Source organism: Lepidochelys kempii, chromosome 13, assembly GCF_965140285.1.
Source record: "Lepidochelys kempii isolate rLepKem1 chromosome 13, rLepKem1.hap1, whole genome shotgun sequence".
Taxonomy (NCBI): Eukaryota; Metazoa; Chordata; order Testudines; family Cheloniidae; genus Lepidochelys; species Lepidochelys kempii.
Window position 1 is genome coordinate 30,636,818 of NC_136392.1, and position 27,725 is coordinate 30,664,542.

General features: G+C 41.5%; 1 protein-coding gene across 6 annotated transcripts in view; it reads right to left on the minus strand.

Annotated features, from left to right (window-relative positions):
• RALGAPB (Ral GTPase activating protein non-catalytic subunit beta) overlaps positions 1-27,725 on the minus strand; it is a 111,321-nt gene that overhangs the window by 16,084 nt on the left and 67,512 nt on the right. For 5 of the 6 annotated variants that reach the window (XM_073309965.2, XM_073309966.2, XM_073309970.2 and 2 more), the window contains 12 exons: positions 26,061-26,175; positions 25,118-25,268; positions 24,127-24,191; positions 23,793-23,925; positions 21,077-21,210; positions 17,227-17,409; positions 12,587-12,738; positions 11,036-11,223; positions 8,957-9,063; positions 7,136-7,288; positions 6,229-6,438; positions 4,992-5,150 (listed from right to left, as the gene is read on the minus strand). In XM_073309965.2, coding sequence (XP_073166066.1) covers positions 4,992-5,150; positions 6,229-6,438; positions 7,136-7,288; positions 8,957-9,063; positions 11,036-11,223; positions 12,587-12,738; positions 17,227-17,409; positions 21,077-21,210; positions 23,793-23,925; positions 24,127-24,191; positions 25,118-25,268; positions 26,061-26,175 — 1,750 coding nt within the window. The remainder of the gene's footprint in view (positions 1-4,991; positions 5,151-6,228; positions 6,439-7,135; positions 7,289-8,956; positions 9,064-11,035; positions 11,224-12,586; positions 12,739-17,226; positions 17,410-21,076; positions 21,211-23,792; positions 23,926-24,126; positions 24,192-25,117; positions 25,269-26,060; positions 26,176-27,725) is intronic. The other variant, XM_073309969.2, reaches the window with a different exon arrangement.

Consider the following 27,725-nt stretch of genomic DNA (forward strand, 5'->3'; position numbering starts at 1 on the left):
TCCACACAGGTCCCAGGGCCTTAATCCTGTAATGAATGCATCAGGAACAGACTTCTGAGCCAACACAAAGCCTCACTTAGTTCTGGGGTCTTTCTGTGCAAATCTCATTGCAGCACTGAGGCACAGAGATGTCTGGTGCCAATTAACCACTGCTGACCTGGATGAAATCTGAACAGTGATATAAAGGCAAGGCCCCATGTCTTACACAACACATTAGACTGAAAATAATGCAGCAGGACCTACAGACATGTCCCTTTCACTCTCGCCTCCTGATCCTGTGCTGTATCATCAGTATGAAGTTCCTTGCTCATTCTTGGGCTTGGAAAGATTAGATTTTTAAATCAGTAAACTTCCACCATGCACACAAACTGATGAAAAAATATTTCCATAGATCATTGAAATTTACAGTCAGGCAAAGCAAGAAAAATGCTGCTTGAGAACTCTGTCTGATTTAGGGATATTTACATTGTGTATTTTGATATGTTGATAATGGGTGTTTTAATGGTTATAAAGGTGTAACTTTTTTGAATCTCAATGTCTGCTGCCATTTAATTATTATTGGCTGAACCCACCCATTAATTGCCAGCAACTGAAAATGTAAAAAAAGAAAAACACTACAAAAATGCTAAAAATGCTTAATTTTGTGCAACTGTGAAAATTTAAATCTATTTTACAAATGCTTAAAAATAAATACTGATATTATCCACCAAAACTATACATAAAAATCTAATTCTGCCACGTCTCGTTATTTTGAGTCCGAGTTCAGTTTTACTCTCCCCTCCACGCCCAGTCCCACAGGTTTTTTATAGAACGCACAAAGAGCTGCATTTTAGGCATCACTGAGGTCGGGAGGAGGTTTTGAAAAGCATGTAGGAGACTGTGGAGCTTTTGCAGGCAGGAAGGGGTAGGAGGCACTTGTGGTGTTTAGCACATAGGAGACGGTTAGGTCTCCTGAAGAAGGAGGGGGATGAAGCTCATCTCTCTCTCTCCTTCCTGGGACATGGGAGAGAGGACTTTAAATATGGAGCAAGAAGGGTCTGCAGTATTCATACAGCACCAGCACACAGGGCCCCAGTGTGCTAGGGACTATACAACCAGAACAATGTGCTTACAGTATAAGTAAGAGCCTCCTTGCACCCACCCATCCCAAGAGCCTCATTTCACCCTATCCAACAGTGGATACACACATTACATGGAAGGCTTTGTTAACATGGTCAGTAGTGAGACAGTTAATGATAACATTCAGTGTTTGGTTATGGTTCAGCTGCATTGATATGAGGGTTCACAAGTCTCAGAAGTATTGTTCTGGGCCATCTGCAAACTCAGGCATACACAGCTGAATGGGTTTAGATCTCATTCACATTAGAAAGGCTGATCTTCAGAGCTCTAAATAAGGCTAGAGATGTTTTTAAGGAAAATTTACATTCTGGAGCATAACTATGTGGCTATTTTTAAAAAATAGCTATTATGCGGCCATTTCCATTTGCCTGGATAAATAATTACATCACATGTGAGGCTCTATCAAAAGGCGAAAGAAGATCACGGGTATTAACAGCCCTGCCCATAAAGATGGGACACAAGACCAGTTAGGTTGGAAAACTGCTAGTTGTCTGAAGCGCGTAGCATCTGGTAATACATGGTTATCACTGTGCCCCAGATTTGTTCAGAGTTTCAGAATTGTGCACACATTTGCACATGCACATGGGTGGTCAGATACACTACTTCCATACCACAACTAGGCAAGCAAATGCAACTCAGAAGATCAGGTTTTAACGACACAGACTTTACATGTATTTTAATGGTTCTGTTACTACATATGGACTATAGTCACACAAAAATTTCTTTTGATACAGACCGACCGCTGAAAAACAATGTAGTAACATACTGTTTCTCAGCAATGTCCTATTTTAGTGTACCTTTATGCAGCTGTTTACCCAATGTATTTCTCATGGAACCTGTTCTTACACGATGATTCAAACTGCATAATTTTCTTTCAAAAAGTGCTGAATACACTTTAAATTGCTGATATGTACCTATAAATCCATGGGAGAAATGGTATATAGAAGCTGTACACAGACTCAAGTGAAAGCTAATTTTTCCTTAAGAGGACATAAAAGTGTAGGTATTTCCAATTCCTAAATATTTCAATTCTATTCAGCAGTTTGGACTGGTTGCATACTTGCCTAAAATGAATCATAAAATTTTAAAATTAAATAATATATTTAGAGAAAGGGGATTACAACCTCCTAACATATGTCAGCACATAATGCTGCTCATTACTACTTCAATTTACTATTCTGCCTCCGTAGCACACTGCTACAATATGTTTTTTCTGGGTAGTTTTTGTATCAGTGATTTTCAAGGACTTTGTTGCGTGTGTACAGTGCTGTGTTGTACAGTACTATAAGATGCTATGTGTGCATTACGATAGATTCAAAGCTGTTCTGTAACAGTCCATGAATACTGTATGTGACCTGGGATATTGGAATGTTTACTGTATGCATATGGGGTTAATTCAATAGCAGGATGATCAAGAAATGTGGGCAAGAAGGAGGACAACAGCCCAGATAACTGCTCCTCAGCAAACTCCTGGGACTATTGACTCTAACATTACTACCCCCCCCCCCCCCGACACACACACACAAATGTTCCTGCTGAGTTACCCAAACTGGTTTAACCAGGCTCAGAAAATACTGGAGGAGAGAACTTTGGCCTGAACTAAGAGAGACTCTCAGGGAGGGGAAAGGTGAACCCAGACTCCAGAGGCTAAGGGAAGTTACAACTAGCAGGGTCCCCATAAGGAGGATGTGGTAGGCCTTTGTTGTTTCAAAACCTTTTCTCTTATATTCTGCTTTGTTCCTACTGTTAAGATTAAACAATACTTTGTTTTAAGAAGCTGTTTGGAGTCACTGATTTACTGCTATTTACACACTCCAAAACGGAAAAACTGTAGAGAGGGAGTCCAGTTGGACCTGCTGGACAAACATGGTTAATGCACAGGGTACTGTAGCCTAAGACACAATCTAGGAGTGGGAGAATCACAGGTTTCCACCCCAGGAAAGGAAACAGTATGAGGCCTAACACTTGTAGTGGTGCAATCAGAGAAGGAGTCAGAGCTGCAAATGGGACATGTGTATCTAAGGCTACAGAAACAATTTTATATTGTGCTATTTGAAAAGAGGATATGGCTACCATAAAGACAAACCATGGGACAATTTCAATGAAGCTGGTGAAGAGAGGAATAAGTTATATGCCATCCCGGCCTCTTATGATGCAAGGCTGATTCACCCGGAGGGACAGCCAACAGAGCTGCTGCTACCTGTCCTCCCTCAGAACCTGACAGAAGCAACAAGTTTGAAGGGGGTAAATTCGCCCCAAGAACAGAAAAAAAACCCCTCTCCAGCTAGCTCAAAGAGCTCCCTTCACTTGCTGTAGAGAGTAAGAACAACTGGATAGTGTCAGCCAGCTAGCATTTCAGAGGCAATAAACTTCACTTGGTCTTTGCTCTGATCTTGTCCCTCTGCAGATAGGGCTCAGCCACTCATCTAGGGTAGCATTGGATAACACTAGAGAAGGGGTTACATTTGATCTTAAGGTGATTACGGTCAGTGCAAACACCATAAAAATTAAATCTCAGTACTTTTAGAAAGTGGGAAATACCCTGAGTTCCTCACCTCCCGTTCAGTCCTGTGGAGATAGGAACAGTAGTGTATTTTTTATTAACTTGGCTTTGATCACATGACTTAGTGCACGTTAGGTGATTCAGGAAATCAAGTACATTACCTGAAGACCTCAGGGAATACCCAAAACCTTTGGATAATTTGGGGGTACCAGCAATACAGAGTCTGAAACAATGTGCTCAGGGCCTCCTACCTTACCACCAGACGTCAAAGTCTACAGGACTGACCCCACAATAATAGACTGCTGGTTGGGCTCCTGAAGGCTGTCCAGCTCTGCAGGATTATGGTTTCTACTAAGAAATCTTTATTTGCCTAAGCCCATAAAAATGCATGGATCAGAGCAGCTGGCTCAGCAGGAATAAGGTACTTTAACTTACATGCCTTAGCCCTATTTTATCATACTAAGATGTCTGGCCCGGGAAAAGCCAGCTGCACAGGCTTTCGACACCCAAACATCACTTATCTGAAAGGTTGTCAGGTGGCATGATCCTGGCTTCAGGTAACAGTAACAATATGTTCCACCCATGTGTTTAAGATAAACAAGGTTGTGCTGCATTTTGTTAGCTAAACATTTCCAAGCTTCTAAGATGTGGAGAGGGTGCCTGGAGTAAATTAATTAGTTCTGTGACAGACACCTACATTTACACTACGTACAGCATGGAGTACACAGGGAATGAGGGGAAGGCACTATAAAAATGTCTCCTTATGATGAATTTATACACTCTCTTTTAGAAAAGTGGGTTTCCAAGCTACAGTTCAGATGCAAGGATGTCGCTGTTTGGCTCTGCAGTCCTCTACCCTGATACTCTCACTACTGATAACGTTTGAACGCAAACAAGTATAGTCAGTGCAACATATACCTTTCAAAGCAATAACTCCTTTTTACTTGTACATTTAGTTTTCCAATTCATTGACATTTCTGTTTGAAATGAAAGCCTACAAAAGCAAACGACTTGGTCTTTGCACACCACTGGAACAAGTTATGGTACTGGTCGTACGTTGGGCCTGTGAACCTTGAAAGTGTCCCTTTAACATCAGGTTCTGCAGACGGGTGTCTATACATTTAGACCAGTACTGGATAACAAAGCATTATTAATCCTTTTGGCAAACATAACTAGTAATTCTCCTCATTTTACAGACGAAAAACAAAGCACAGTGACTTGTTGGAGACCACACAGCAACACAGTGCAGAGCCAAGAATCCTGAGTCCCAGTCCTCTGCTCCAGCCATTAGACCACATTGCTATATAACTAAGAGGTAAATGAAGCAAAGACAAACTGAGACCAATCAGTGCTCCAATTTTTCACCTACCTCCTGGCTTGTTTTCTGGCCTGCCTTCATATAGAAAATGAAAACTGTATCAAAAGGACGACATGGCAGTAGATCCAAGTAACCAAGGTCATCAAAAAACCCAGGGAGAGTGGAGTCAAGTGCAATCAGATGAGGAGGTAGACGGCTGTTAGCAGTTTCCTACCCAGAAAACAAAGAAGTTCAAATTTTTAACTATTAAAAAAACCCCTTTCCACCAGTAATGTTCTTTGATGGTTTCAGTATGAATCATTTTAAAATACATTGACCATAATAAATGCATTTTTTTTTCTAAATAAGATCAAAACCGTAACTTAAATTTCTAACATGACATAAATGTGACACCACAAAAGCCTTGTTTTGTATGGTTTTGCAAAGAAGCTTGCACTATTTGATGTCACTGTGTCCCTGGTTCACAAAAGAAATTCTAGAAGAACCAAGAGATTTCCCTGAATGGAAATGATAGAAATAATTTTGAACTTTTTAATATTAATGCTTTCCCCCACACCCAGGCTAGTGAGGACTTGTAGCACACAAACACTGTGCTTAACTCCACATGCACTTTGTTTTGCAGACCATCTGGAAGAAAGAAATCACTAAGTACTTCTTGTGATTATTATTTCTGCAACAGCTCAATTCTCGGTTTGTTGACAGTCTCTACAGAGCTAGAGACAAACTCCACGGTGAGATATAGAGAGACCAAAAGCAGGAGGCAGTGTTTCCATCTGAAAATTGGATTATCTGTACTAACTCATAAAATAACTTGTACATTTAGCTAGTGTTTCCATTATATGTATCCAAAAGTGCTTTATGTAACAACTTACAAACCATATATGTATGGATAACTGGATCTGTTTAACAGAATACTGCAATCCTACAGAAATGTTTAGGGCTGAAAGCCACTATGGCATCCAACTGAAATTGCAGGAAGAATTTCAAGGTCACAATATGTAATTATCCCAATTGAGGTACCTTTTGTAAAACCAGCTTAGAGCTCTTCAGTCAAAGCTTGAAGCATTAGACCGCTATACCCCTGGCTTCCAGAACTCCTGAGACGTTCAGGGGTTCATTTCCCTACATCGTAGCAGACCACAGCTATCATAACAGTGACTAGCTCCAGCAGTATATTTACACAAGAGAAAACTCCATTAGCAAAGCTGCTAAATGACACTGTTTTGTCCTACAGGGTATTGGGGTGTTTGAGATTATTTGTGCAATAGGAAGGGAGATATCAAGTCACCTTCAGTGCCTCTAATGACAGAAATCCAAAATGCGAGAGGAAGAGGCGTGCTGTCTGGAATTCCTGGGCAGGAGGCGGGGGCTTACACTCAGTAATAGGGTCAGGGAAACTCTTCTTGCGCCACTCCTCTTCACTCTGCTGATCTATAGATGTCTCATAAGTGATCTGTTGGGCCATACCATTCCTCAGCTTCTCATGCCGCTCTTCCAACTGAAACACATTATTTCACAGATATGGAATACTGATTCCAGCAACATCTCTTTCCCAGCATTTCAAAGCACCTCCCTAGCTAGTTCACAGAGGAACAAACCACAAGTTTGAACAGTTCCTGGAACACTCCCCATGTTTATGGGAGCACAGAGTAGTGAGGTCCCACCAATGTGGAGGAGGGTCAGTGGATGTGACATGAAACTCCCCAATCAGTATCATATTTGTTTAGGACAACTGTGGCAAACGACATATCCAATATTTGTCCTTCAAATGAGCTGGAAGAATAGCACATTTTTCACTCTAATCTAATAATGCCACATTTACAAGAGCTCTCACAAGACAGAAGTGGTGCTAACCTCTGTCTCTGGAGCAGCAGCAGGAAACAAGTCACTGCTTCAGGTCATTATAGTGTGTCAGGATTAGGGCAAAACATATTGTGTGGGGCTCCCCAATAGGCCAATAATAGGTAGAGTCATATCACAGGTCCTACCATCATCCCTAGATAGTTCCTGGACTTCACTAAGCTGCAGTGAGTTTGTCACCTCATTAACGGAAGTTGGTAACATTCTACTACAATACCTTTTCCAACAGGAAAGCTTTAGAGTTAAGTGCCACGTAAAGGGTATAATTTACCAAATGGACTCTGAAGCTGATGGGCAAAGAACAGAGGAAATAATCAAAGACTAAAACCTCTTACTTCTTCATTAACAATTTCATGCAAGTCTGGAATGCTCAGGTCAGCTTTCACAAAGGGGATCTTGTCCACCTCCTCAGGAAAGGGCCGGTGTCTCACACTGTATTTGATTCCAACATCATTTTTAGGAGCAGGTCGAGGTTCTGGTAAAAACATCTGTTACAATGAAGGGAACAATTTTATGTCCAATTTAAATGCTTTGTCCTGTAGCGCAATACATTTATATTATACACAAAGAAAATTATTTCTATCACAATATCACAGATTCATAACCACAGGTAACAATAGGCTTTATTTATTTATTTAAGAAAGCATTCAGAAAACTAAATATTATTCACTTGTAAGGATTATAAGTTTTAAAGCAAAGTTTGATATTCAGTCCTACTCATTATGGTGGTTTGACTCATGGTACCTATGAACCCCGGTTTTCAACACAATCTCTACGCCACCAATCCCATTCAATTACATGGAAGTTGCAAGCCTTTCTGGGGTTGCTTTAGTTTTAGGTTAAACCAATTCTAATAAATGTTTAAAGAGAGCTAAAGATTATTTCTGATTGTCTCCACCTAGGCCCTACTGAATGTATGACTAAACCAGGGAAGGGTGCTGCGTGTCAGGCTGATGAGCCCAGGGCTGCACAGGAGGGATATTGCAGGTCAGGATGAACTCACTGGCTGAGGTATGCAAGAAGCTTGCATACAGCTTATAATTACTGGTTTCAGAGTAACAGCCGTGTTAGTCTGTATTCGCAAAAAGAAAAGGAGTACTTGTGGCACCTTAGAGACTAACCAATTTATTTGAGCATAAGCTTTCGTGAGCTACAGCTCACTTCATCGGATGCATACTGTGGAAACTGTGTAATTACTGTATTTTGCTCTCAGCTGTACGATCAGGTCCTCATGACCACCAGAGTTATCCAAACCCCAAAGTCTGAGTGGGAACACACTGCCACATAAGCTACGCAGGATAAGAGTCTTTGGGGTTGCCCGGAGCGCCACATTACTAGCTTGCCTTTTTTTTTTAAATTTAGGGGTACAAAATGCTAAACAGTAAGCAGCGCTGTATCCTTGATACACTCCCACTGACACCAACAAGTATTTCACATGCCAAGAGAACCTTTCCATAGTTTCTATCAAACCTCACTATCTTGCCATACCATTAAATGTCCTAACTGAGGGACACATCTGCATAAGTGCCAGGGTAGCTTTAGAAGCATTACAAGGATTATATGCTGCCCCAAAGCTTGCTTAGCCATGGGTAGACTGCTAAGAGCAATTTAAGTTTTGCTTGGGGGGTTCCCTATATTTTTGGATTTGTAGAAGGTGACCTAAATATAAAAGGGACAGCGGAGGCTGACAGCCCCAAATTTCAACCACAGTCTGTGTCGTTGTTTCAGTGTAATAAATCCATTTCCAGTCATCCCCAAAAACCAGAGAAATGTATGTCAAAACCATAATGCTGGAAAATGTTCACAAGAGCCAAGAGTCCCAGAAGCTATGGCATCACCTCCACTCAAACTATTAATGTCTGAACACTGAAGGACATATACAGTCCCCTCATGCGACACTTTCTAACAATGCGGGGACTGTTGCCCTTACACACAAACAATTGAGAAGTAAGCATCATTTTTGTTCAACACTCACACTCTAGTATGTTAATAAATTTGTAAAGAGCGCCAGAGATGTGTATCATTACCCACAGTTAAGGGCACTGTGACTCAGCCATACATACAGTCACCAATTCTGTGGGTTATTTTGCAATTTTAGTGAAATTTCTGCTGAGCATCTGTATGTTACATATTTCCCATTGGGCTCTGATAGAGACCTTTTGATTTGCTTTCGCTCCTCTTGGCAAAAGGCAAAGTTGCTGGGCCCACGCAAGTCTTCCAGACACCCCACGGATCAGAACCGTGACAGAGGGGAAAGAGTCATCTGCAGAGTGCACAGATAAAACATATTTTAATATATTATGTAATAATTTAATGCAACTGACAAACACCTAAGTGATCAGCACAGACAGACAAATGTATTCATACCCGTAAAAGTTTCAATATACTATATCACCATGTAAACTTGTGTGATTTTCAGGGTAACTCCTCCCATCTGACCCATAAGACAGATCCCTGAAGGGTAGCAAAAATAAAGGATGATCTTTGCTGCAACATGGAAATACTGTTCTGCTGGCCTCTCTTAACATTCCAAGTGGACTCATACCCTTGCTCCAGATCACCTTGGTTCGACTGCGAGAAGTGGTCAGTTTCATCACAACGCAGCGAACAGATTGTAATGTCTGCGTGCAGAAGGCCAGAAGATCAAAAAAATCTGCTGCCTGCTCAGATGTGCAGCAAGTGGATTCATAGAGGGACGTGCATGTTTGTACGTTTACTTTGCTGTACAGGCCAAGACACATCAGCAGCATCTGAGAACAACAACATGGATTTGGACCAGTCCTTGGAGAATTTTAATGCCAGTGATATTGGGACAACTTAGGACAAACACAACATTATTCTGAGAGAGAAGAACTGCTCACTTGAGAGAGAGTGTGTACTATTCTAAGAAAGTCAAGGAGTGTTATTGTAAACTTGCTTTGATTGGATAGATATGGGTGCAGGTGTTCATCAGTGTCCAAATGGGACAAAACTCTCTGCTAGAATTTAAAGCTAGTGATGGTCAGTGAAGTTAGAGCAGTGCTACGGGCACTTTGGGCCACAACCTGGTAACTGGACCCATGTTTCTTTTTGGCTGGCAAAGAGGATAGGCCCATTGTGGTGGACACTGTCAGCGTCCATCTGAGGATAGGGTGCTCAGCCACTCTCACTGAGGCATGGGTGAGGCCCCTACTAAAGTCATCACTTCATACTGATGACCTTGTAATTATAGGCTAGTATCACGTCTCCCATTTTGGGGAAAGATTACAGAGATTCGGAGTCTTCAGATTTCCTTGATCCTGGTCAGTCCCACATATGGGAATGAACTAGTCCATAGCCAGAAGGCCATTGACCAGTGATACAAGGACCATGCGCCCATGCTAACTGTTAGATCTGTCTGACATGCCTATTTATGATACAGTCAACATTCTGCCAGAGTGGATGGAACCACTCTTAAGTGTCCCCCTTTTTATGCAGGAACGCCCAGATAGTGATTTGGAGCTAGTGTTTTTCAGCTCTAGGGCATGCTTGCGCAGGGTACTGCAGAGCTCTTACTCAAATTCCCTTCTTGTTCAAAGTACACGTGAAACTGCTCGCAGAGTTTGTAAGGAGACATGGGTTATGGCACAGATACCCTGTTGCACATCTCCTTTACAGCTAATGCCACTAGTGCAGTGGAATGGCTCACCCAGTGTCTGCTAGAAATTGGAGCTCAATTGAAGTTAAGCCCCTACAGATGAAAAGCAATGACGCAATGCAGCGGCTGGGAGTCCGTACCCACCGAAATATTTAATAGCAACAGAGCCTTAAACTGAGCAAATCAATAACACACACAGCAGCTGCTAGTTAAACACAAATCCATGTAGTCTGACATACATTTTAAGCATTCACCCTTTTATGGAGTGGAATGTGTGACTTTTTAAAATGTACTGAAGTGTTACTGCTTTTTTTCCTTCAGCTGTATTTACAGAGCAGTCAGCTAAAAGCATGCGATCTCACAGGTTAGTGCACATTTTGTTGGAGAATTTGGCAGGGTTTATATTCATTGTAACTACAGTGACACTTTGTTGATCTTATTGTATAAATCCCTGCAATTACATGCCAGTGTTCCACAGTTCAGTGGAACACCCTGTAGAACAGGATTACCAGTGTGTGAAAGGCAAAAGAACAGCCTAACTAAAACAAACTCATTTTGCAGATATGCTACGAAGAATTTTGATCTACAGAACCAAGACGACATAAAATGTTTAACTTACTTTGCTCATTCCCTAAAGGCTGTTCCAACATTGCCAGAATGACACTATTATCAAGGACAAAGTAGCGGAAGCTGTGTTTGTTAATGGTAGGTAGACGGGAGTATTTAATTAAGGTGGTTTCATTCACCAGGCTGCAAGGAGAGGCAGGGCCACTGGGTGAAGGAAATGCTCCAAGTAACTGCATAATACTGCAAATCAGAGAAGAATTCAGTCAACAACACATCCTAAAAAGACGCATCTTGATCCTGTCTGAGATGGGAACTTTTAGATATGTTGTTCCCTTTGCATCCTGACATAGGAATTTGACAACTGATCAAACCAATGATCCACATAATCCAAGTCCTGTCTCCAACAGGGACCAATAATTGAAGGCTTCAGAGGACAATGCAAGAAACCCCATGAGGAACAAATAACCTGTCCATTCGGGAAGTTACTTCTTTATCACAGGAAATCAGCAGTTTGGGAATGCTTTGAAGCATGAGAATTTCTACCCCTTTTTTATTTATTTTAACTTTTCGTATATATCTGACTATTCTTATTGTCCATTGAAGTGTTTAACTCCTAATCCCTTCTTGAATCCCAAGCACTGTAGCAGCCATAGTAGGTGTGCTTGCTATCACTGCTTTAGTGTTACTTTGAACAGAAATTATTCAGCAGAGCCTTCATGAACCTAGGCCCCTAATTGAGGAGTTCAGCCTTTGAAGTTTTCAGATTGCAAACTCTTCAGGATGAGGACCAGGTCTTCATATGTGGTTGTACAGCACCTAGCATAATGGAGCCCCTGACCCAGATTGGGGTCCATGGGCACTACTGCGATAAAAATAATCAATAATAATGTGAAATTATGCAGGGTGGGTTTTTTTTAATTATTATTTTACTATTTTCCCAGATATTATCTGTCTCCACCAATGGAACAGCACCATCTCAGGGTTTAATTTCTGAAGAAATACCCTGGCCAAGAACAGTGAATGAGGGAATGATTATGTCTGGTGATGATACTACCTCTTGACAGAGCTTTTTTAAAAGGCGTAATTTCTGGGGGAGAGATCAGGTAGGAGATTGCTGTGGATCTACCTGAGCTCTCCCCCAGAAATTATGCCCTTTAAAAAAGCTGACCAGAAGTAAAATCACCACCAGATATGAGCATATTTAATAGTTAAATCTTTTCCCCCCCATTAATAATTTTATTTACATAGATAAAGGGAAAGTGCCTGGACTACAGCAATATATGCATAAGTATTTTTATGCAATACCTAGTTTATCTGCAAGTTTCTGGTGAATAGTTACATTTATCTTGGTAACTACATGGAATCATTTTATAGTTCACATTAAACTGTATGACAATTTACTACAAGTGGAATAAAAGAGAAGGAAGTTACCCCCTTTTGCAAGCCACTTGTAAAGTTAGCAAGTGAAAAATATCTATCCATCCCAAGTTACCCAGTCTATCACCCATCATGCCCACCCATTAAAACAGTGTTCTTCTGAATGCTAATTTCCCCAGCAGCAAAATCCTGCCAGGCAGCTGACATATTCTGATGAATACCATACCATGTTAATGTAGCTTCAGCTGCATCCTTCACCCTCATTGACGCAGGATTTGGTTCTTTATCTCCTTTGTACTTGACCTCTTGTTCACTGTTTTTGGATTTACTTCCTGAGATGCCCAATTCCACAATCTCCAACACCTCTTTTAAACAGTCCTAAAGTGGGAAAGGGACAAATTGTTTAAAGCAAAACACACAGATCTGGTCCTCCCTAAAGAATTTCATGCAACAATGATGTATCACCACCATTATAGCCACAGATCAACACACCTACCTTCATATCCACCCAAGCACACCAAGAAATCTGTTATCTACAGCAAGGCACTTAGATACCACAGAATATGCTCCAAGGGGAAAGTCTGGGATACACACCTTAACACACTCTAAACCACCGTCACCCAACAAGGATACTCCAGAGAAGTAGAGCACATCATATAACGGGCCACCCAAATACCCCAAGAAAACCGGCTTAAATACAGAAAAACCCCATCAACTGTACACTCCTACGTTGTCACTTTCCACACCACACTGGAAGCCATATAGGGTATCATCAAACAACTACAACCCATATTCAGCAAGGAACCCACTCTGAAAGAAATCTTTCCAAAGCCCCCTCTTCTGGCCTTCAAACAACCCCCCAACCTCTCTAAGATCATCAACAGAAGTAAACTCCCCACAGACCAGGACACACCAACTCAAAGTGGCACCAGACCGTGCCAAAACAAGAGATGCAAAACCCGCAGATTTATCTTCACTGCTACAATGAGGAACACCCCCCACAACCCAACTTTCAAGATTCATGGATCCTACACATGCCTATCATAACACTGGATGAGTGCACTGGATGAGGTACAACATAAGTGCTCCAGAAACAACTATGTGGGTGAAACCAGAATCGCTATACTCTCAAATGAACTCACACAGGAAAATAATGAAAGACAAAAGCACCCAATCATCTGTGGGCGAACACTATTCACAAAGCGATCACGCTATATCTGACCTATCAGTCCTCATTCTCAAAACTGTGCAATAGTTTCAAAAGACGCGTCTGGGAGCTTAAATTCATAACTCTGCTAAATATTAAGAATCACGGTCTTAATATAGACACTGGACTGATGGCTTATTACAATAATCTGTAACCCACTAATCCCCCTTTTTGTCCTAGACTGCAGGTGTGTTAATGGACCACTTCACCTTGAATGATTCCTTGGAATATGTGCTAACTATTTATGCTAAACTATTTGTTCAATCTTGCATTTATCTGTGACACGCTGAGTGCCTTTCCTGGACCACAAGGAGAGCTCTGTGTAGCTCAAAAACTTGACTTTCTCGCCAACAGAAGTTGGACCAATAAACGATATCACCTCACCCACCTTGTCTTTCTAATGATGTATTGTCAATTCAAATGAAGTTCTGCCATGTGAGTTTTGCTGATCAAATATAGTTTTGAGGCTCTTGCACTGCTAGAAGACTATCCCAACTACACACGTACATGGTAGAATGCAAAAACGTAGGCCCTCAAAAAAGCTTTGCCGAATTTGTACAAAAGCACATTAGAAGAATGCTGCTAAATGTTATACACAAGTTAAAATTATACACCATCTCTTCACAGTTATATATGTGGAACACAACAGAGAGGATGTTATTAGGAGAGTGATCCAGAAAAAGTCTTCTATAAAAATATTTAAGCAGACATGTATTAAATGCATTTCAGAAAGATTGCTTCTGATGTTTTAAGCAGAATCCCAGAGAGTGTTGCAGCTCTTTTCCATATTTCTACTATTTCTTCACAGTCAGCTTTTCTTCTTCTAAGTTTCTAACCCTTGCAATTGCAAAGAACCTTCATAATGTAAAATGAAACCCTCAGCTTGCTCATTCAGCCTCAATGAAAAAACTACAACTAAACAGCTAAGCAGCATCAAATCTACTGAGACACACAGGGAGTCAATTAGTGCATCCATAGCGGTGACGGAGAGAAGGTTTGCTGGTGACGGGGCCATTCTGCTGAACTTTCTTGAACTGCAGTCATGTCACATAAAAACCCAAAGAGTGAAATTTTTTTCTTTGGGAGCTGTTGCAAGGTAGGATGTAGCTCCCAGTGTTGTTGTAAAAGGGTCAAACTTGGATATTCCAGGGGAGAAGTATCATTTACAGTAGAACCTCAGAGTTATGAACACCTTGGGAATGGAGGTTGTTTGTAACTCTACAATGTTTTCTTCAGGGTTACAAACATTTCAGTTCTTTCAAAAGTTTATTTAATACAGCTTTGAAACTTTACTATGCTGAAGAAAAATGCTGCCTTCCCTTTATTTTTTTAGTAGTTTATGTTTAATACAGTACTGTACCGTATTTGCGCTTTTTTTTGGGTCTCTGCTGCTGCCTGATTGTGTACTTCTGGTTCCAAACGAAGTGCGTGGCTGACTCGTCAGTTTGTAACTCAGGCGTTCCTAACTCTGAGGTTCTACGGTGTCTTATAGAGGAAAGGCATGGAATCTACACATGGTTTACTAACACACATTGAACTCCCTTCCATCTGGGGAGCTGTAGCAATTTTTTCTCCTTGTAATCCAGGAAATTCCTGATGATACACTGGTCTTCACAAGATACTGCCTACGAATAAGGTGCCAGGCCTCTAGCAGACCTAAGAGGTTAGGTGAGAGCTCTGCACTGCTGCCATCCCACGATAGTGGGCTCTAAAATATTTTTAAAGGGATTAAAGACCACCTCATGAATCCAGAATGAACCAACACTTGATGTGGAATATAAAGTGATGATATGAGTTAACTGCATATAGTCAATGTGTGATCAATGTTGAAAACCTTCAATGTATGAAAGAACACACAAAGTCCACTGAGACCATGCTGCCAAAGACAAACAGCTCAGCCCCTGATTCACTGGGAGAAGCCATTTGATAAAAATGAAAACCTTTTAGGACTATGTCTGCTAACGGTGTATAAGTGCTACTTCAAAATACATATCTTCATGTTGCTGCCTTGAGATTGCGGAGCATTGTATGTATTTGTGCACACACCTGGCCTATCTGTGGATACAAAGGGAATAACTGTTCGTGGGTGCACATTAAAAATTGGCCCAGAATGTTCAAAATATGCAGACGCAGAGACAGTGATTTAAAACACCAAAATATAAGGAGCACTGGCACCGTAACGGGTGAGCTCCTCAGCTGAGGTAGGTCAGTACATCTCCACTGAAGTAAATAAATAGAGTAACACCATCTGAGAACCTGCCCCTCGAAGAAAACCCTACACCTCTATTTAAACCTACTCTTGCTAACCACCACCTAAGAACATGATTCCCAAACAAAACACTGTTTACAGAACATTGCTGAAGGTGACCAAAGGAATTTTTTAAAAACTGGGTACATGTTCTCTTTTTTGCTTCTTTATGATGAGTATGGCAGGAAGTGGTGGTTTTTTCCTCCTGCTTATTTTATCTCAGAAATTTTATGGAAAGTCTGCTCTCCTTTCAGTTTTGCTGGAGAATTTGTTGCGAGTCTCAGAGCTTGTTTACTGTGAGCTCCCACATCTTATTGAAGGGTTAAGAATGCTAGATCTTTAAGAAAGGCTTCCTTTAGCTAAAATGTTAGGCACAGAAGTTAAATGGGAGTTAACAGACAAACCAAAGAGAGACAAGGTTGGTGAGGTAATATCTTTTATTGATATTACCTCATCCACCTTGCCTCTCTAATAACCTGGGACCAACATGGCTCCCACTACACTGCATAAAATAGTTTTAAGCAATCTGACTAAAAATCCCTTTCTCCTCTCAATTATTGGACCTCCATTTCATGACTCATCACATCATTATTTTACTAGTTCTCAAGTTATCAATCTTCCAGCCTAGGCAAATGAGAGTGAGTAATGAAGGATTGTGGGGCAGTGGGGAACTAGCTAGAGCCCTCACTTTTTCTTTTTGGACACTTGCGAAGATTGTTTTTAGGCACAGATTTTTGTACAGAAAGTGAGCGGTTTGTGTGGGTTACTCAACTTAACTCTTTTCAAACTCACTTTCTGTTGGGGGATTTCCCTGTCTTTTCAATGAGTGCCAAAAGTTTAAGTCAGTTTGTCGACAAGGCCTGACAGAGAGGAGTCCTGTTCAAACAGATCTCTGCCTTCAAGTCCCCTCTCCATGCCCGCCCCAGGTACCCTGTTTCCCCCTTATATATCTATGCCCTCTTACCTCCTGAATTTGCTTTCAGCCTTCCACAGTCCCCACCCATTCTGAGACCAGGGAACATAGCTCTATGACACCCCTTTAAGTCCCTACAATTCCAAATCCATATCCCCCCATCCTAACCCCATTTTCATAGGTCCCGTAGATGGCTCCATTTACCCCAATCCCCTATATCTTCTCCACCACCAATGCATTTCACCCTGTTCTCCTACCCCTCACCCCACTCTCCATGCCTTCTCACCTCTAGCAACGCTACTTAGAGTCAGCCAGAAGTTAGTTTATGTTTGTAGGATTTCAAGCAGACTGCATTTCTTTAAACCTGGAAATATACACCTGAAAAAGTACCCAAGAACAGGTGGTTTAGGTGTGCAAGCCTTCTAACACAAAACAGCAAGAATTTAATTTACCTGTAATCTTCCCTCCATTAAACAGGAACAGCACAGATTCTCTCACCTTCTCATCCATCATGTCTGGGTGTTCAGTGAGCCAGACGCAGAGGCACTGAAATGCTGCAACAATCATGGAGTGAAGATCTCTAGAGTGGAGTGGAGCTGGACGGCTGCATTGGTACACAATGTAACTGCACACTGAACTAATAGCTCGCTTGCTGTCAGTTGAATCAACAATTACCTTCACCTACGTAAAGCAAGCAATGGAGACACTATCAGCGGAGAATTTCTTCAGGAACTCTTTCAGAGAAGACAGAACTTGTTTAGGTGCTTCTAAATGCTAAGAAATACAAAAACATTTCAGCGCTGCTCTCTGACATACATGAAAACACTGTAAGTAAGACAGGTTTAATATAATGCTGATATGCAATGGAACACAAAAGTTACAGTGAAGAGATCGTGCAAGAATCCTACCACAGTATGTACTGGTTTGCTTCTAAAGAACAGAGGACACCAGTTGGTTTACTAGGGGACTTGCAGCAAATTGGATTTCTGCTTAGCTTCCTTATTTTAGAACTTACGGGTTGTCAGCTCTCTCTTGCAGGTAATTGGACCTATCCACTTGTCAGAGGTCAGGGATGCCAAAACCCAGACAACTCTCTCTTTTGTGTGACTTCACAAAAAAACTTCAAATCCAGACTCCAGCGAGAAACTGCTGAATTTGAATTCATTTGCAAATTGGATACTATTAATTTAGGCTTAAATAGAGATTGGGAGTGGCTAAGTCATTATGCAAGGTAGCCTATTTCCCCTTGCTTTTTCCTCCGCCCCCCCCCCCCCCCCAGACGTTCTGGTTAAACTTGGATTTAAAACTTGGAGAGTGGTCAGTTTGGATGAGCTATTGCCAGCAGGAGAGTGAGAGTGAGCATGAGCGTGTGTTCGTTCCCCGGGGGCGGGGGGGGTGAGAAAGCCTGGATCTGTGCTGGAAATGACCCACCTTGATTACCATGCACATTGTAGGGAGAGTGGTCACTTTGGATGAGCTATTACCAGCAGGAGAGTGAGTTTGTGTGTGTATGGGGGTGGGAAAACCTGGATTTATGCTGGAAATGGCCCACCTTGATTATCATGCACATTGTAGGGAGAGTGGTCACTTTGGATAAGCTATTACCAGCAGGAGATTGAGTTTGTGTGTGTGGTTTTTGGAGGGGGGTGAGGGGGTGAGAGAACCTGGATTTGTGCAGGAAATGACCCACCTTGATTATCATACACATTGTGTAGAGAGTGGTCACTTTGGATGGGCTATTACCAGCAGGAGAGTGAGTTTGTGTGTGGGGGGGGGGGGGGGGGCGGAGGGTGAGAAAACCTGGATTTGTGCTGGAAATGGCCCAACTTGATGATCCCTTTAGATAAGCTATTACCAGCAGGACAGTGGGGTGGGAGGGGGTATTGTTTCATGGTCTCTGTGTGTATATAATGTCTACTGCAGTTTCCACGGTATGCATCCAATGAAGTGAGCTGTAGCTCACGAAAGCTTATGCTCAAATAAATTGGTTAGTCTCTAAGGTGCCACAAGTACTCCTTTTCTTTTTGCAAAGACAGACTAACACGGCTGTTACTCTGAAACCACTCCAACAATGGAACTCTCTGCTCTCAGCCTTCATTTAACATTGCAGCTTTCTCCCAGGAAAAGAGGAAGCGAAAGGAAAGCAGTCGGTGGAGCAGATCCTTTCAGCAGTAATTATCTTGCTTCTTCTGCCAGGCCCCTCTCTGATTAATTAGTGGGAAACTCCACAACATATAAATGGGAAGGAACTTCTGGCCTGAAAGGACAACCATGGAGCCAGAGCCCAAGGTCTTAGAAGCTAGTGAACAGTACCATAAACTGGGGGCAAAGGTTGGCTTGATAAAGAGTTAAAGATGAAGAACTGTCCTCCTTTCTTCCCTCCTCCCAAATTGGATTGCTCTAGCCAAATCAGCCCTCTTGGATTCCCCTGCTCCCTGTAATTTAGCCACATCTTAGAACGTGTAACAAGGCAGACCCCGGTGCCTAGAGCAAGGAGCTAGAATTCCTGGCCTCAGACAGTACTTTGCCTGCTAGTGTATATATCTACATCATGCCTCTGGTGGTGGGGACACGGCTCTGAGCCCAGAGACAGGCAGCCTTTCCTCCACCCCAGAGCTGGATGCCACAGAGTGGGGCCGCCATTAGAAACGGTCTCAATGACAAGCAGGTTGAAGGGGGTAAGTCTGGTGCCTCCCAATTCTCCAACTATTCTGAAGGTTGTTCTCAGGCAAAATCCTCTCTAGTGATTACAACAGACTTCCCAATGGCACTCTGCCAGTTATTCGCATGGTGAATTTAGATCCTCACAGAGGCTGGGATTTTTAATTTATTTACTGAGTACTAAACAGTTTTAGTGCTGTCCAAGAACAAGTTGGGGCAGATCCTAGCCAAAGAGCTTATTGTCATTTATTATGCAAGGACTTCATTGACACTATGTACATGGGGACATCTCGTTGGAGGTCACTAGCTGACTACAGAAGGCGACTGCGGCACCAGAACAGTAAGGAGAATGGCTGCTCTGTGGGGAGGAGGCCTCAGGCAGTAGACAGTGCTCCACCTTCACCCAGTCCATCAAGGTCAAGAACCAGTATGCCGTACTGGTAAAAGAAGGAGATGATCAGACTCATGGCTGAGGAAGAGACCCCATCTCCTCTGAAGCTAAGAGATTCAGGGCCACCACCCCTAAGAGGAGGCAACATAGGGTGCTGGTGATGGGGATCCCCCCCACCCGCCCTTCGTAAGGGGATGGAGGCATCTATCTACTGACCTGACCTGTCATCCCAGGAAGTTGCTGCCTGCCTACAGCCTGTATCCAAGACGTTACAGAAAGATTGCCAAGGCTCATCGGTCTCTGTACTGGTCTCTTATTAGTGGGCACTAATAAATAATAATAATAATAATGTCAGATGTAACACTGAGCAGATCTGTAGTGACTACAGGGCTCGTGGAGGCAGAGTGAAGGAGTCACGCGTGTAGGTGGTATTCTCATCCATTATCGCAGTTAAGGGTAAGGGCCCAGGCAGGGACAGATACATTCTGGAGATGAACACGTGCCTGCACAGATGGCACTGACAGGATAGCTTTGACTTCCTTGACCATGGGATGGTGCTCGAGGACGGCTGGGAAAGATGGGGTACACCTGCCCAAGAAGGGGAAGGGCATCTTCGCACACTGATTAGACAACCTAGTGAGGAGGGCTTTAAATTAGGTTCGAAGGGGCAAGTGACAATTGCCCAAAGGTAGGTATAAAAAAAGATGGTTTGACAGACAGCTGGAAGTTTTTTGGGGGTACCGGGAATGGTAAGTTACAATAAAAGGGGAATACAGTGGGGGGAAATCTGCTCAGGGTCTGGACTGCTGCAGGGAATGCCAAAATCCAGGCAAGTGGATTGATCCAACTACTCAACTGGGAAGAGGGGAGGAGCAGCTTCAGACTGAGGAGCAGAAATACAAGTTTCAAAAAGAAAAATACTATTTCCTTATTAAAAATATAATCTGTATGTTTTCAGTTTACAAGAGTGACTGTTTCCTGGGCAGAATGGAAGGGGAAAAGCAAGGTGTGGCCTTTACAGAAAGAATTTTTAAATGGGCTCATTGCCCCGGTAGATTTTCCAAGGCAGTGAACTGCTCTGGAACCCGGGTGATAGCCTTTTAAACCAAGGATTTCTCATTAAAACCTGAATGTGTTATACAATTATCTAGCCCAGGAAATCATTCCAGGAATAGAAGCAAGACATGCTTCATATTTCAATCAGCAGAACCATTGTTTCTTCGTACAGGACATCTTGTGGCTAGATATAATCTCTGAATTATTTAAAACCAAAACAAGTGAAACTTCAGCTCTCACCTTTGCCAATCCAGACAGAAGCTCTAATGCAGCTAGTGAGATACTCATGTCCTGTCTCCACTGTGAGTTGAGTCTTTGTGTTACCAGGTGAATACTGCGAATCAGTAGTCCAGCTGCTGTATCTGTATTAAGAGCTAGGATATAATCCCAATACCACATCCCACAGGGAGGGAAAATAACTAAGCATTAGTAACAATAAGCAAGGCAATCCATCAGGCACAGGCCAAAGCAACCACAATAAGCACAGAAAACGAAATTACATACACCTCAGAAGCTAGCAATTTAGTGAATTTCACATGGATTAATTAATTGGTTTATAACTCCAGCATGTTATATATCTAAAATCAGACTAGCCTCTACTCTCAAAGCAGACTCTCTGTATGCATATTTTATTGGATTTGCCAGTGGAATGTCGTTAGACTAATTCATCTGAAAACACATTTTAGGTGGCCGCTGCATGCTGCATAATACTAGCTACTGCGTTTAACACTGTGGAACGGCTAACAGCAGATTTACTTTATACAGACACTTTTCGCTATAGCGTTTAGGTTTCTGTAAGAGATCATAGTTTGAGTACCCATAACTTCAACTAATTCAGACATTAATGTGATGTACAAATATTATACAGCGTTCGACTTAAAATACATACGCTGAAAATTGCTACAGCATTTCATGGAGATTAGCTCCAGGCACGGAGAGAATTAACCCTGGAAAAAAAGATGCAACGGCACTGCAATTCTTTCCAGACATTTGATTTTCCTGCACCCCAGGCTTGAAATTAAATGGCATGTTTTCAGTATCTGCCGTCTTTATAATTTCATATTTGAGGGTCATTTAGGTTGAATTTTTTAAATCTGGAGATGGGGGGGGAACTGATTTCAGAAATGGACTGGAGAAAGGGACTGGAGCACCCACAGAAAAAAAAAGTTAGTGGATGCTTAGCACCCACCGGCAGCCAACTCCCCCCTTCTTCCCCCTCCACGCCTCCCGTCCATCGGCAGCCACCGATCAACTCCTCCCCCTCTCTCACAGTGCCCCCCCCCCGACACCGTGATCAGCTGTTCCACAGTGTGCAGGAGGTGCCGGGGGGTGGGGGGGAAGAGGGAGGAGTGGGAATGGGGCACGCTCAGGGGAGGGGGCAGAACTGGGCAGGAAGAGGCGGGGTGGGGGTGGAGCAGAGGCAGGAAGAGGCAGGGCAGGGGTTGGGGCTTGAGAGAGGGATGCAATGGGGGTAGGGGCGGGGCCTGGGGCAGAGCGGGGTTTGAGCATCCCTGGGGCCCAGAGGAAGCAGGTGCCTGTGACTAAGAGGGACAGGAGAATTATGATGGAAAAAAGGAATCTTCATTAAGAATATGTATCACACATTTTAAAAAACCACAGTAATTCTTAGTAAGACACTCTGGAACACTAGTAACAGAACTCAAGTATCAGCTATAGTTAAAATTTGAAAACGGACCATCCTGATTCTTTTGAACTTTCTTTAGAGGCTCCAGATGAAAATAAAAAAAACTGCTTTTATGAACTTCCCAAATTATGTTTCTATTTTGAACACTATATTTTGTCTGTATAGGGTACAAGAACCCAATAAAATGAATGCTAATAGTGCTAAAACGTCTTTGGCCAAAACATTATGGAAGTCAGTCTTTAGACTGTACCATAGTTACAGAATTCAGCAACTGATTCATAGAAAAAAGGTCACTATGAACCCTACAAACAGATACTTTGCATAAGACATGCCAAAAGCACTTCTCAGTGCAAACTCATACCAATTAAAACATGCATATTAAAAACAAACCCGTGTGCTGAAAAAGCAGCATTCAGATACCAATTAAGCCATTTCCTGACAAACTGAAATCTTGCACAGATACAATTCAACAGCTGACATGAAACTTAGAGCATACATTGACTTCAATGGCAGGGGAAATCAATGGCAAAACTCATCTTCAGTGGTGTAGGACCTGGCCCCTAGAATGTACATCTTCAGTAGACACCGTACTAAGGTGGTCTGTTCTCAGATATATCTGGTTAACATTAGTGATTTAATGGAAGACCGACCAATGAGAATCCATGCTTTCACTCAACTCAGCTGGATCACTGCATACACAGATTTAGTACAGGGTGGATTTTATTATAAGGTCAAACAAACTCCAAACTACATCAAATTAAAGCAAATCAAAATTTTAACATATTATATCAAGTGGTCTGTGTAGCTGATGTCCTGTTTTATAGGAACATAATTAATTTTCAAACCAGAATCCTTTTAACTATGATTTAAGAAGGGCAGATCATCAACTTGCGTAAATTGTCACACCGACACCAAAATCAATGGAACTATAACAATTTACACTACCTGAGGATCTGCCCCAGTATCAGCTGCAAATCGTAAGAGGATCGAAAACATACATTACAAAGATAAGCAATTTATTAACTTTTCCCATTTTTCATAAGCTTTCAAGCTCATTTTACTATTATAAGATTATTAACAAAACACTTATAACAGGACTGAAAGCTAATAGATAAATACATATAGGAGCAAAATTTAGCAGTTAACACCAGATCCAAAGGGCTACCCACCATATCCATCACCTCTGGTTGAAAATATCCATGAAGGTTCATATATCTAAAGATCTCATTAAGTCAAACACAACCTGGAAAGGAGTTTTGTAAAATTGGGATATTATGGCAATTAAAAAAAAAAAAAAGTTTAACTCCTTACCATAATCTCTTAGAAGTGCTTGTGCTGGTCTCTCACTATCTGGAGTTGTGGGTTCTGCGCTTCCTCCGCTTGCTGTACTAATGCCACTGTTAGTGCGACGGTGGTTTTTCAAAAGGTTATTTTCGCCACCATTCTGTAGATTGAAATCAGCATCAATGAGGGAGAAGACTGTATAGGTTAGGGTTCTGCATAATTGAAAACACTCTTAGAAGATGTACTGAGAAGAATAAAAAGGCAAAACCTAATGGAATCAGCTTAGATATCTTGGAAAAGTATGTATAATACAGTAATTACAATACACTAAAACAGTTCAGCTTTAACACAAAAAACTCACCGTTTCCATCTGACAGCCAATGGCTTCTAAAAGTGCTGAGTCTTGAACAATATTTAACATTGCTCCTGCAACATTAAAACACAATAAGAGGTGAACTGCTTACAGTTCAAATGTGTGAAAAACAGAGTGTGCACTGCTAAAATCTACAAAAATGTGTCAGTGCTCACTTTTATAAAAGATCTGTTTAAGGGTTTAGGATAGCCACAAGAATTTGCTTCAGACTCTGAAATTCAACACAGGGAGTGATAGACTAGCTCAGATTTTGCTGTAAATTATTTTAAATTCACTTGGATGGACAGAGAGGTTCTTTATGCTCCTCTCAACTCAGAAAGGCCTTTGTCTTTTAATAAAGCTTTTTTGTTTTTAAATCTTCACTCGTTTTTAATTAAAAACTCCCTGAACTCAACTCCGAAAAAGCAGTCTACTCTGCAAGCACAGAAAGTATGGAGATGGGATTTTTTATGAGCTGCACACACTATGAAACCTTTACAAGGACAAGGCACCAGACACTGATTTAAAAGGAGCTGGGCAGGGACGGTTTTTTACTATGTGTATGTACAGCACCTAGTTCAATGGGTCCTGATCTTGACTCTGTCCTCTAAGTGCTACAACAGTCCTAGTGACAGATAAACAAAACTACATGTTCAGAAGGCCCAATGAGCTGGCTGTGCGGACACAGTATCTATGATTCCCCATCTGTAAAATGGGGATAATACTTACTAAACATCACTGGGACAATTTTAGTTGTCTATCGGAATGCTTTCACGGTGAAAAGTGCAATGTAAGTGATTTCTTAAGCAAAAGAATTTAAGGCTAGAACTTTGTCTCTTTCCGCTTGCATAGCGGCACACAATTATTTAAGTCCTACATGATCCCTGGTAGTTTGCACAGTATTCTGCTCTATGGTATTGAGAACTCAAATCCTAAAGTTCAGGATTTTTCTTATAATCCAGCATAAAAACAAATAAATAAATAAATACATTCAAATAACCTAGTATCATTTGAGTGTTGTTGGGGTCTGTTTCAGTTTGCAAAGCTCCTATTAGTATATTCACAAGCCTCAACTTCAAGGATAGGAAGGTTACTGGTTTATCATATGATGATGAGCTGTCATCATTGCTGAATTTTCCTTCCAGGACAACCTGAAGAAAGAATACATTTCCTTTAATATCAATTAGCACAGACATGGATTTGATCATCTCAGAGCACTTGCATCTGTTATTTGATTACTTTTACAATTTAAGTAATTTAACTAATCCAAAATGAAAGTATTTGACTCTCTGCAGCATTACCAACATCTGTGATGTACTATGGTATTTCCTCTGTAAGTGAAGAGCTGGATACAAGAAAGTCAGTGCTAAATGGAGCAGTTAACTAGATAGCAAAATTGGGCTTGGTATAATTGCAGCATAACAAAGAAAGCAGAGTAAGTCAAACATAACCCAATTCTCTCTTTCCTTGGAGGATGGAGGAACCTTGTGGATTTGTAAGATATTCAGACTTTGAATATCATTAAACTAAACTAGCCTGACATCACACTTGAGCACAGTAATATCCTAACTTACACATTTCTTCCCTCTCTCCACAAGTACATCCCCCATTGCCATAATTTCTTACTCTGAGGATGGAGGGACATCTCTTGGGAACCCCTATGAAGGCTGTTCTTATATTAGCCAGACGGAATGCTGGAAAGCAAGGTGTGCCATCTGCTTTCAATTCCCCTACAGCCCCTGAAGAGCTGAGCTTGCTGGTTCAACAGCCCTAACAATCTGGAAGAAAGACCAAACCTGTACCCTTTTGTGCAGAGGACAAACCGCAGGACCACTGAGTCAGCTCTGCAACTTCACGTGTAACATGAACATGGATTATTTCTGAAAAATGCTGACAAAATATATAAAATAATCTCACAGAAAACAATCATGTTAATTCATTACCTCAGATTTTATGGTCCCAAAATGATGAGGGAGAGGCAACAATGACAGCAAAATATTGATAGAGGATCTTCTCAGCTCTGTAGGGTTTACGTAGGTTTTAAACTTTGAGAGCTCTCTGCCAATAAGAAAAAGCATTAGAAAGGTAATCAACTTTTCACAGGAGTTTGGAATTAAATTTAATTCCATACTGATTAAATTTAGAGGCACAAAAACCCTAACAAAGAGCACACAGTATAATATGGTAGCTGTTTCACTTTGGGCTTAGAAGCCTTACTTTGTGTTATCAATTATTGGACTTTGAATTCATGTATGTCATGGGTGATTTTCTTTTTAACAGAAAGGAGTATCTGGAGCTCTGGCTTCAGCATAACAACCTAGGACTTTAGATTCTTCATTTTTGAGCTAGGCTTTAAGAATTCAAGCTTTAGAGACAGAAAGACCCTCCAGGCAAATCCTTCAACTGCAACATGAAACAGTCCAACAGCTTGATATACAATGCAGTAATCAGCTAATAAGCTCCACAGAACCATGGTAAGTGTCACGATTTCATTTTCAGTGAGTTCAAATGAAGCTTATCTACCCCAAACAAGAACACACATGCTTCCATGACTGGTTTTTAAAATGCAGTTTGAAACCCATCTATTAAGCCCTTCCAGTCTCACCACCATTTCACACCTACTATTTTCAATAGCATGTCATCTCATACTAGTCCAACAGAATGTTTTACCAGGACTAAGAGGACTAAGTATTTTATGAGGTGCCCACCCAGCAGCTGAGTGTACACTTTTTGGTACTGAAGAGCTAGACAAGGAATACAGCAGCAAATATTTCCCTCTAAACCTTTCACACACTATATTTTAAACTAAGGTAACCAGTTGTGCATAGGCATACAGTCACACACACAACGAGTTAGCTATATAAGGTATGGCATCTGTTGCCTAAGACCTAGAAACAGGATCTCCTTTTATGAGGGCAAGACAAATTGCCTCTTCAATCAAACTGAAGGAAAAAAGAAGCATGTGACATAGTTTTAATCTGTACTTTCCTTGTTGAGCCAGAACAAGGTTCTTTAGCCTCCACTCTAATCTAATCTAACATTCAAACCCAATGTGATTGTGCATACAATCGAAAAATAGGGGCATTTGACATTTAACCTCTTACACTGAACTGCCCAGAAGGAATAAACACACTTCTATGAGTAAATACGCAGATATACACTATATTTCAAATATAGAGATTTGGTTAAAAGCAGTTTAAGCCCTTTGGCAAAGTCAAAGACATGCTAAAAACTGGACCCAAACAAGGGAGCCCATGATTGAGAATGTGCACTTAGCCTTTTTTTTTTTTTTTTGGGGGGGGGGGGGGGGGATAATTGTGCTTCTGAATGGTAGTTTAGGAGCAATACGTACAGCAGGGAAATTCACTCCATTTTCCATTAAATGCCACTTCCTTTTTAGCAAAAATGTGCTCCCTTTATCCTGTGCCACTTACTCTCATAGAATCATAGAAGATTAGGGTTGGAAAAGACCTCAGGAGGTCATCTAGTCCAACCCCCTGCTCAAAGCAGGACCAACACCAACTAAATCATCCCAGCCAGGGCTTTGTCAAGCCAGGCTTTAAAAAGCTCTAAGGATGGAGATTCCACCACCTCCCTAGGTAATCCAT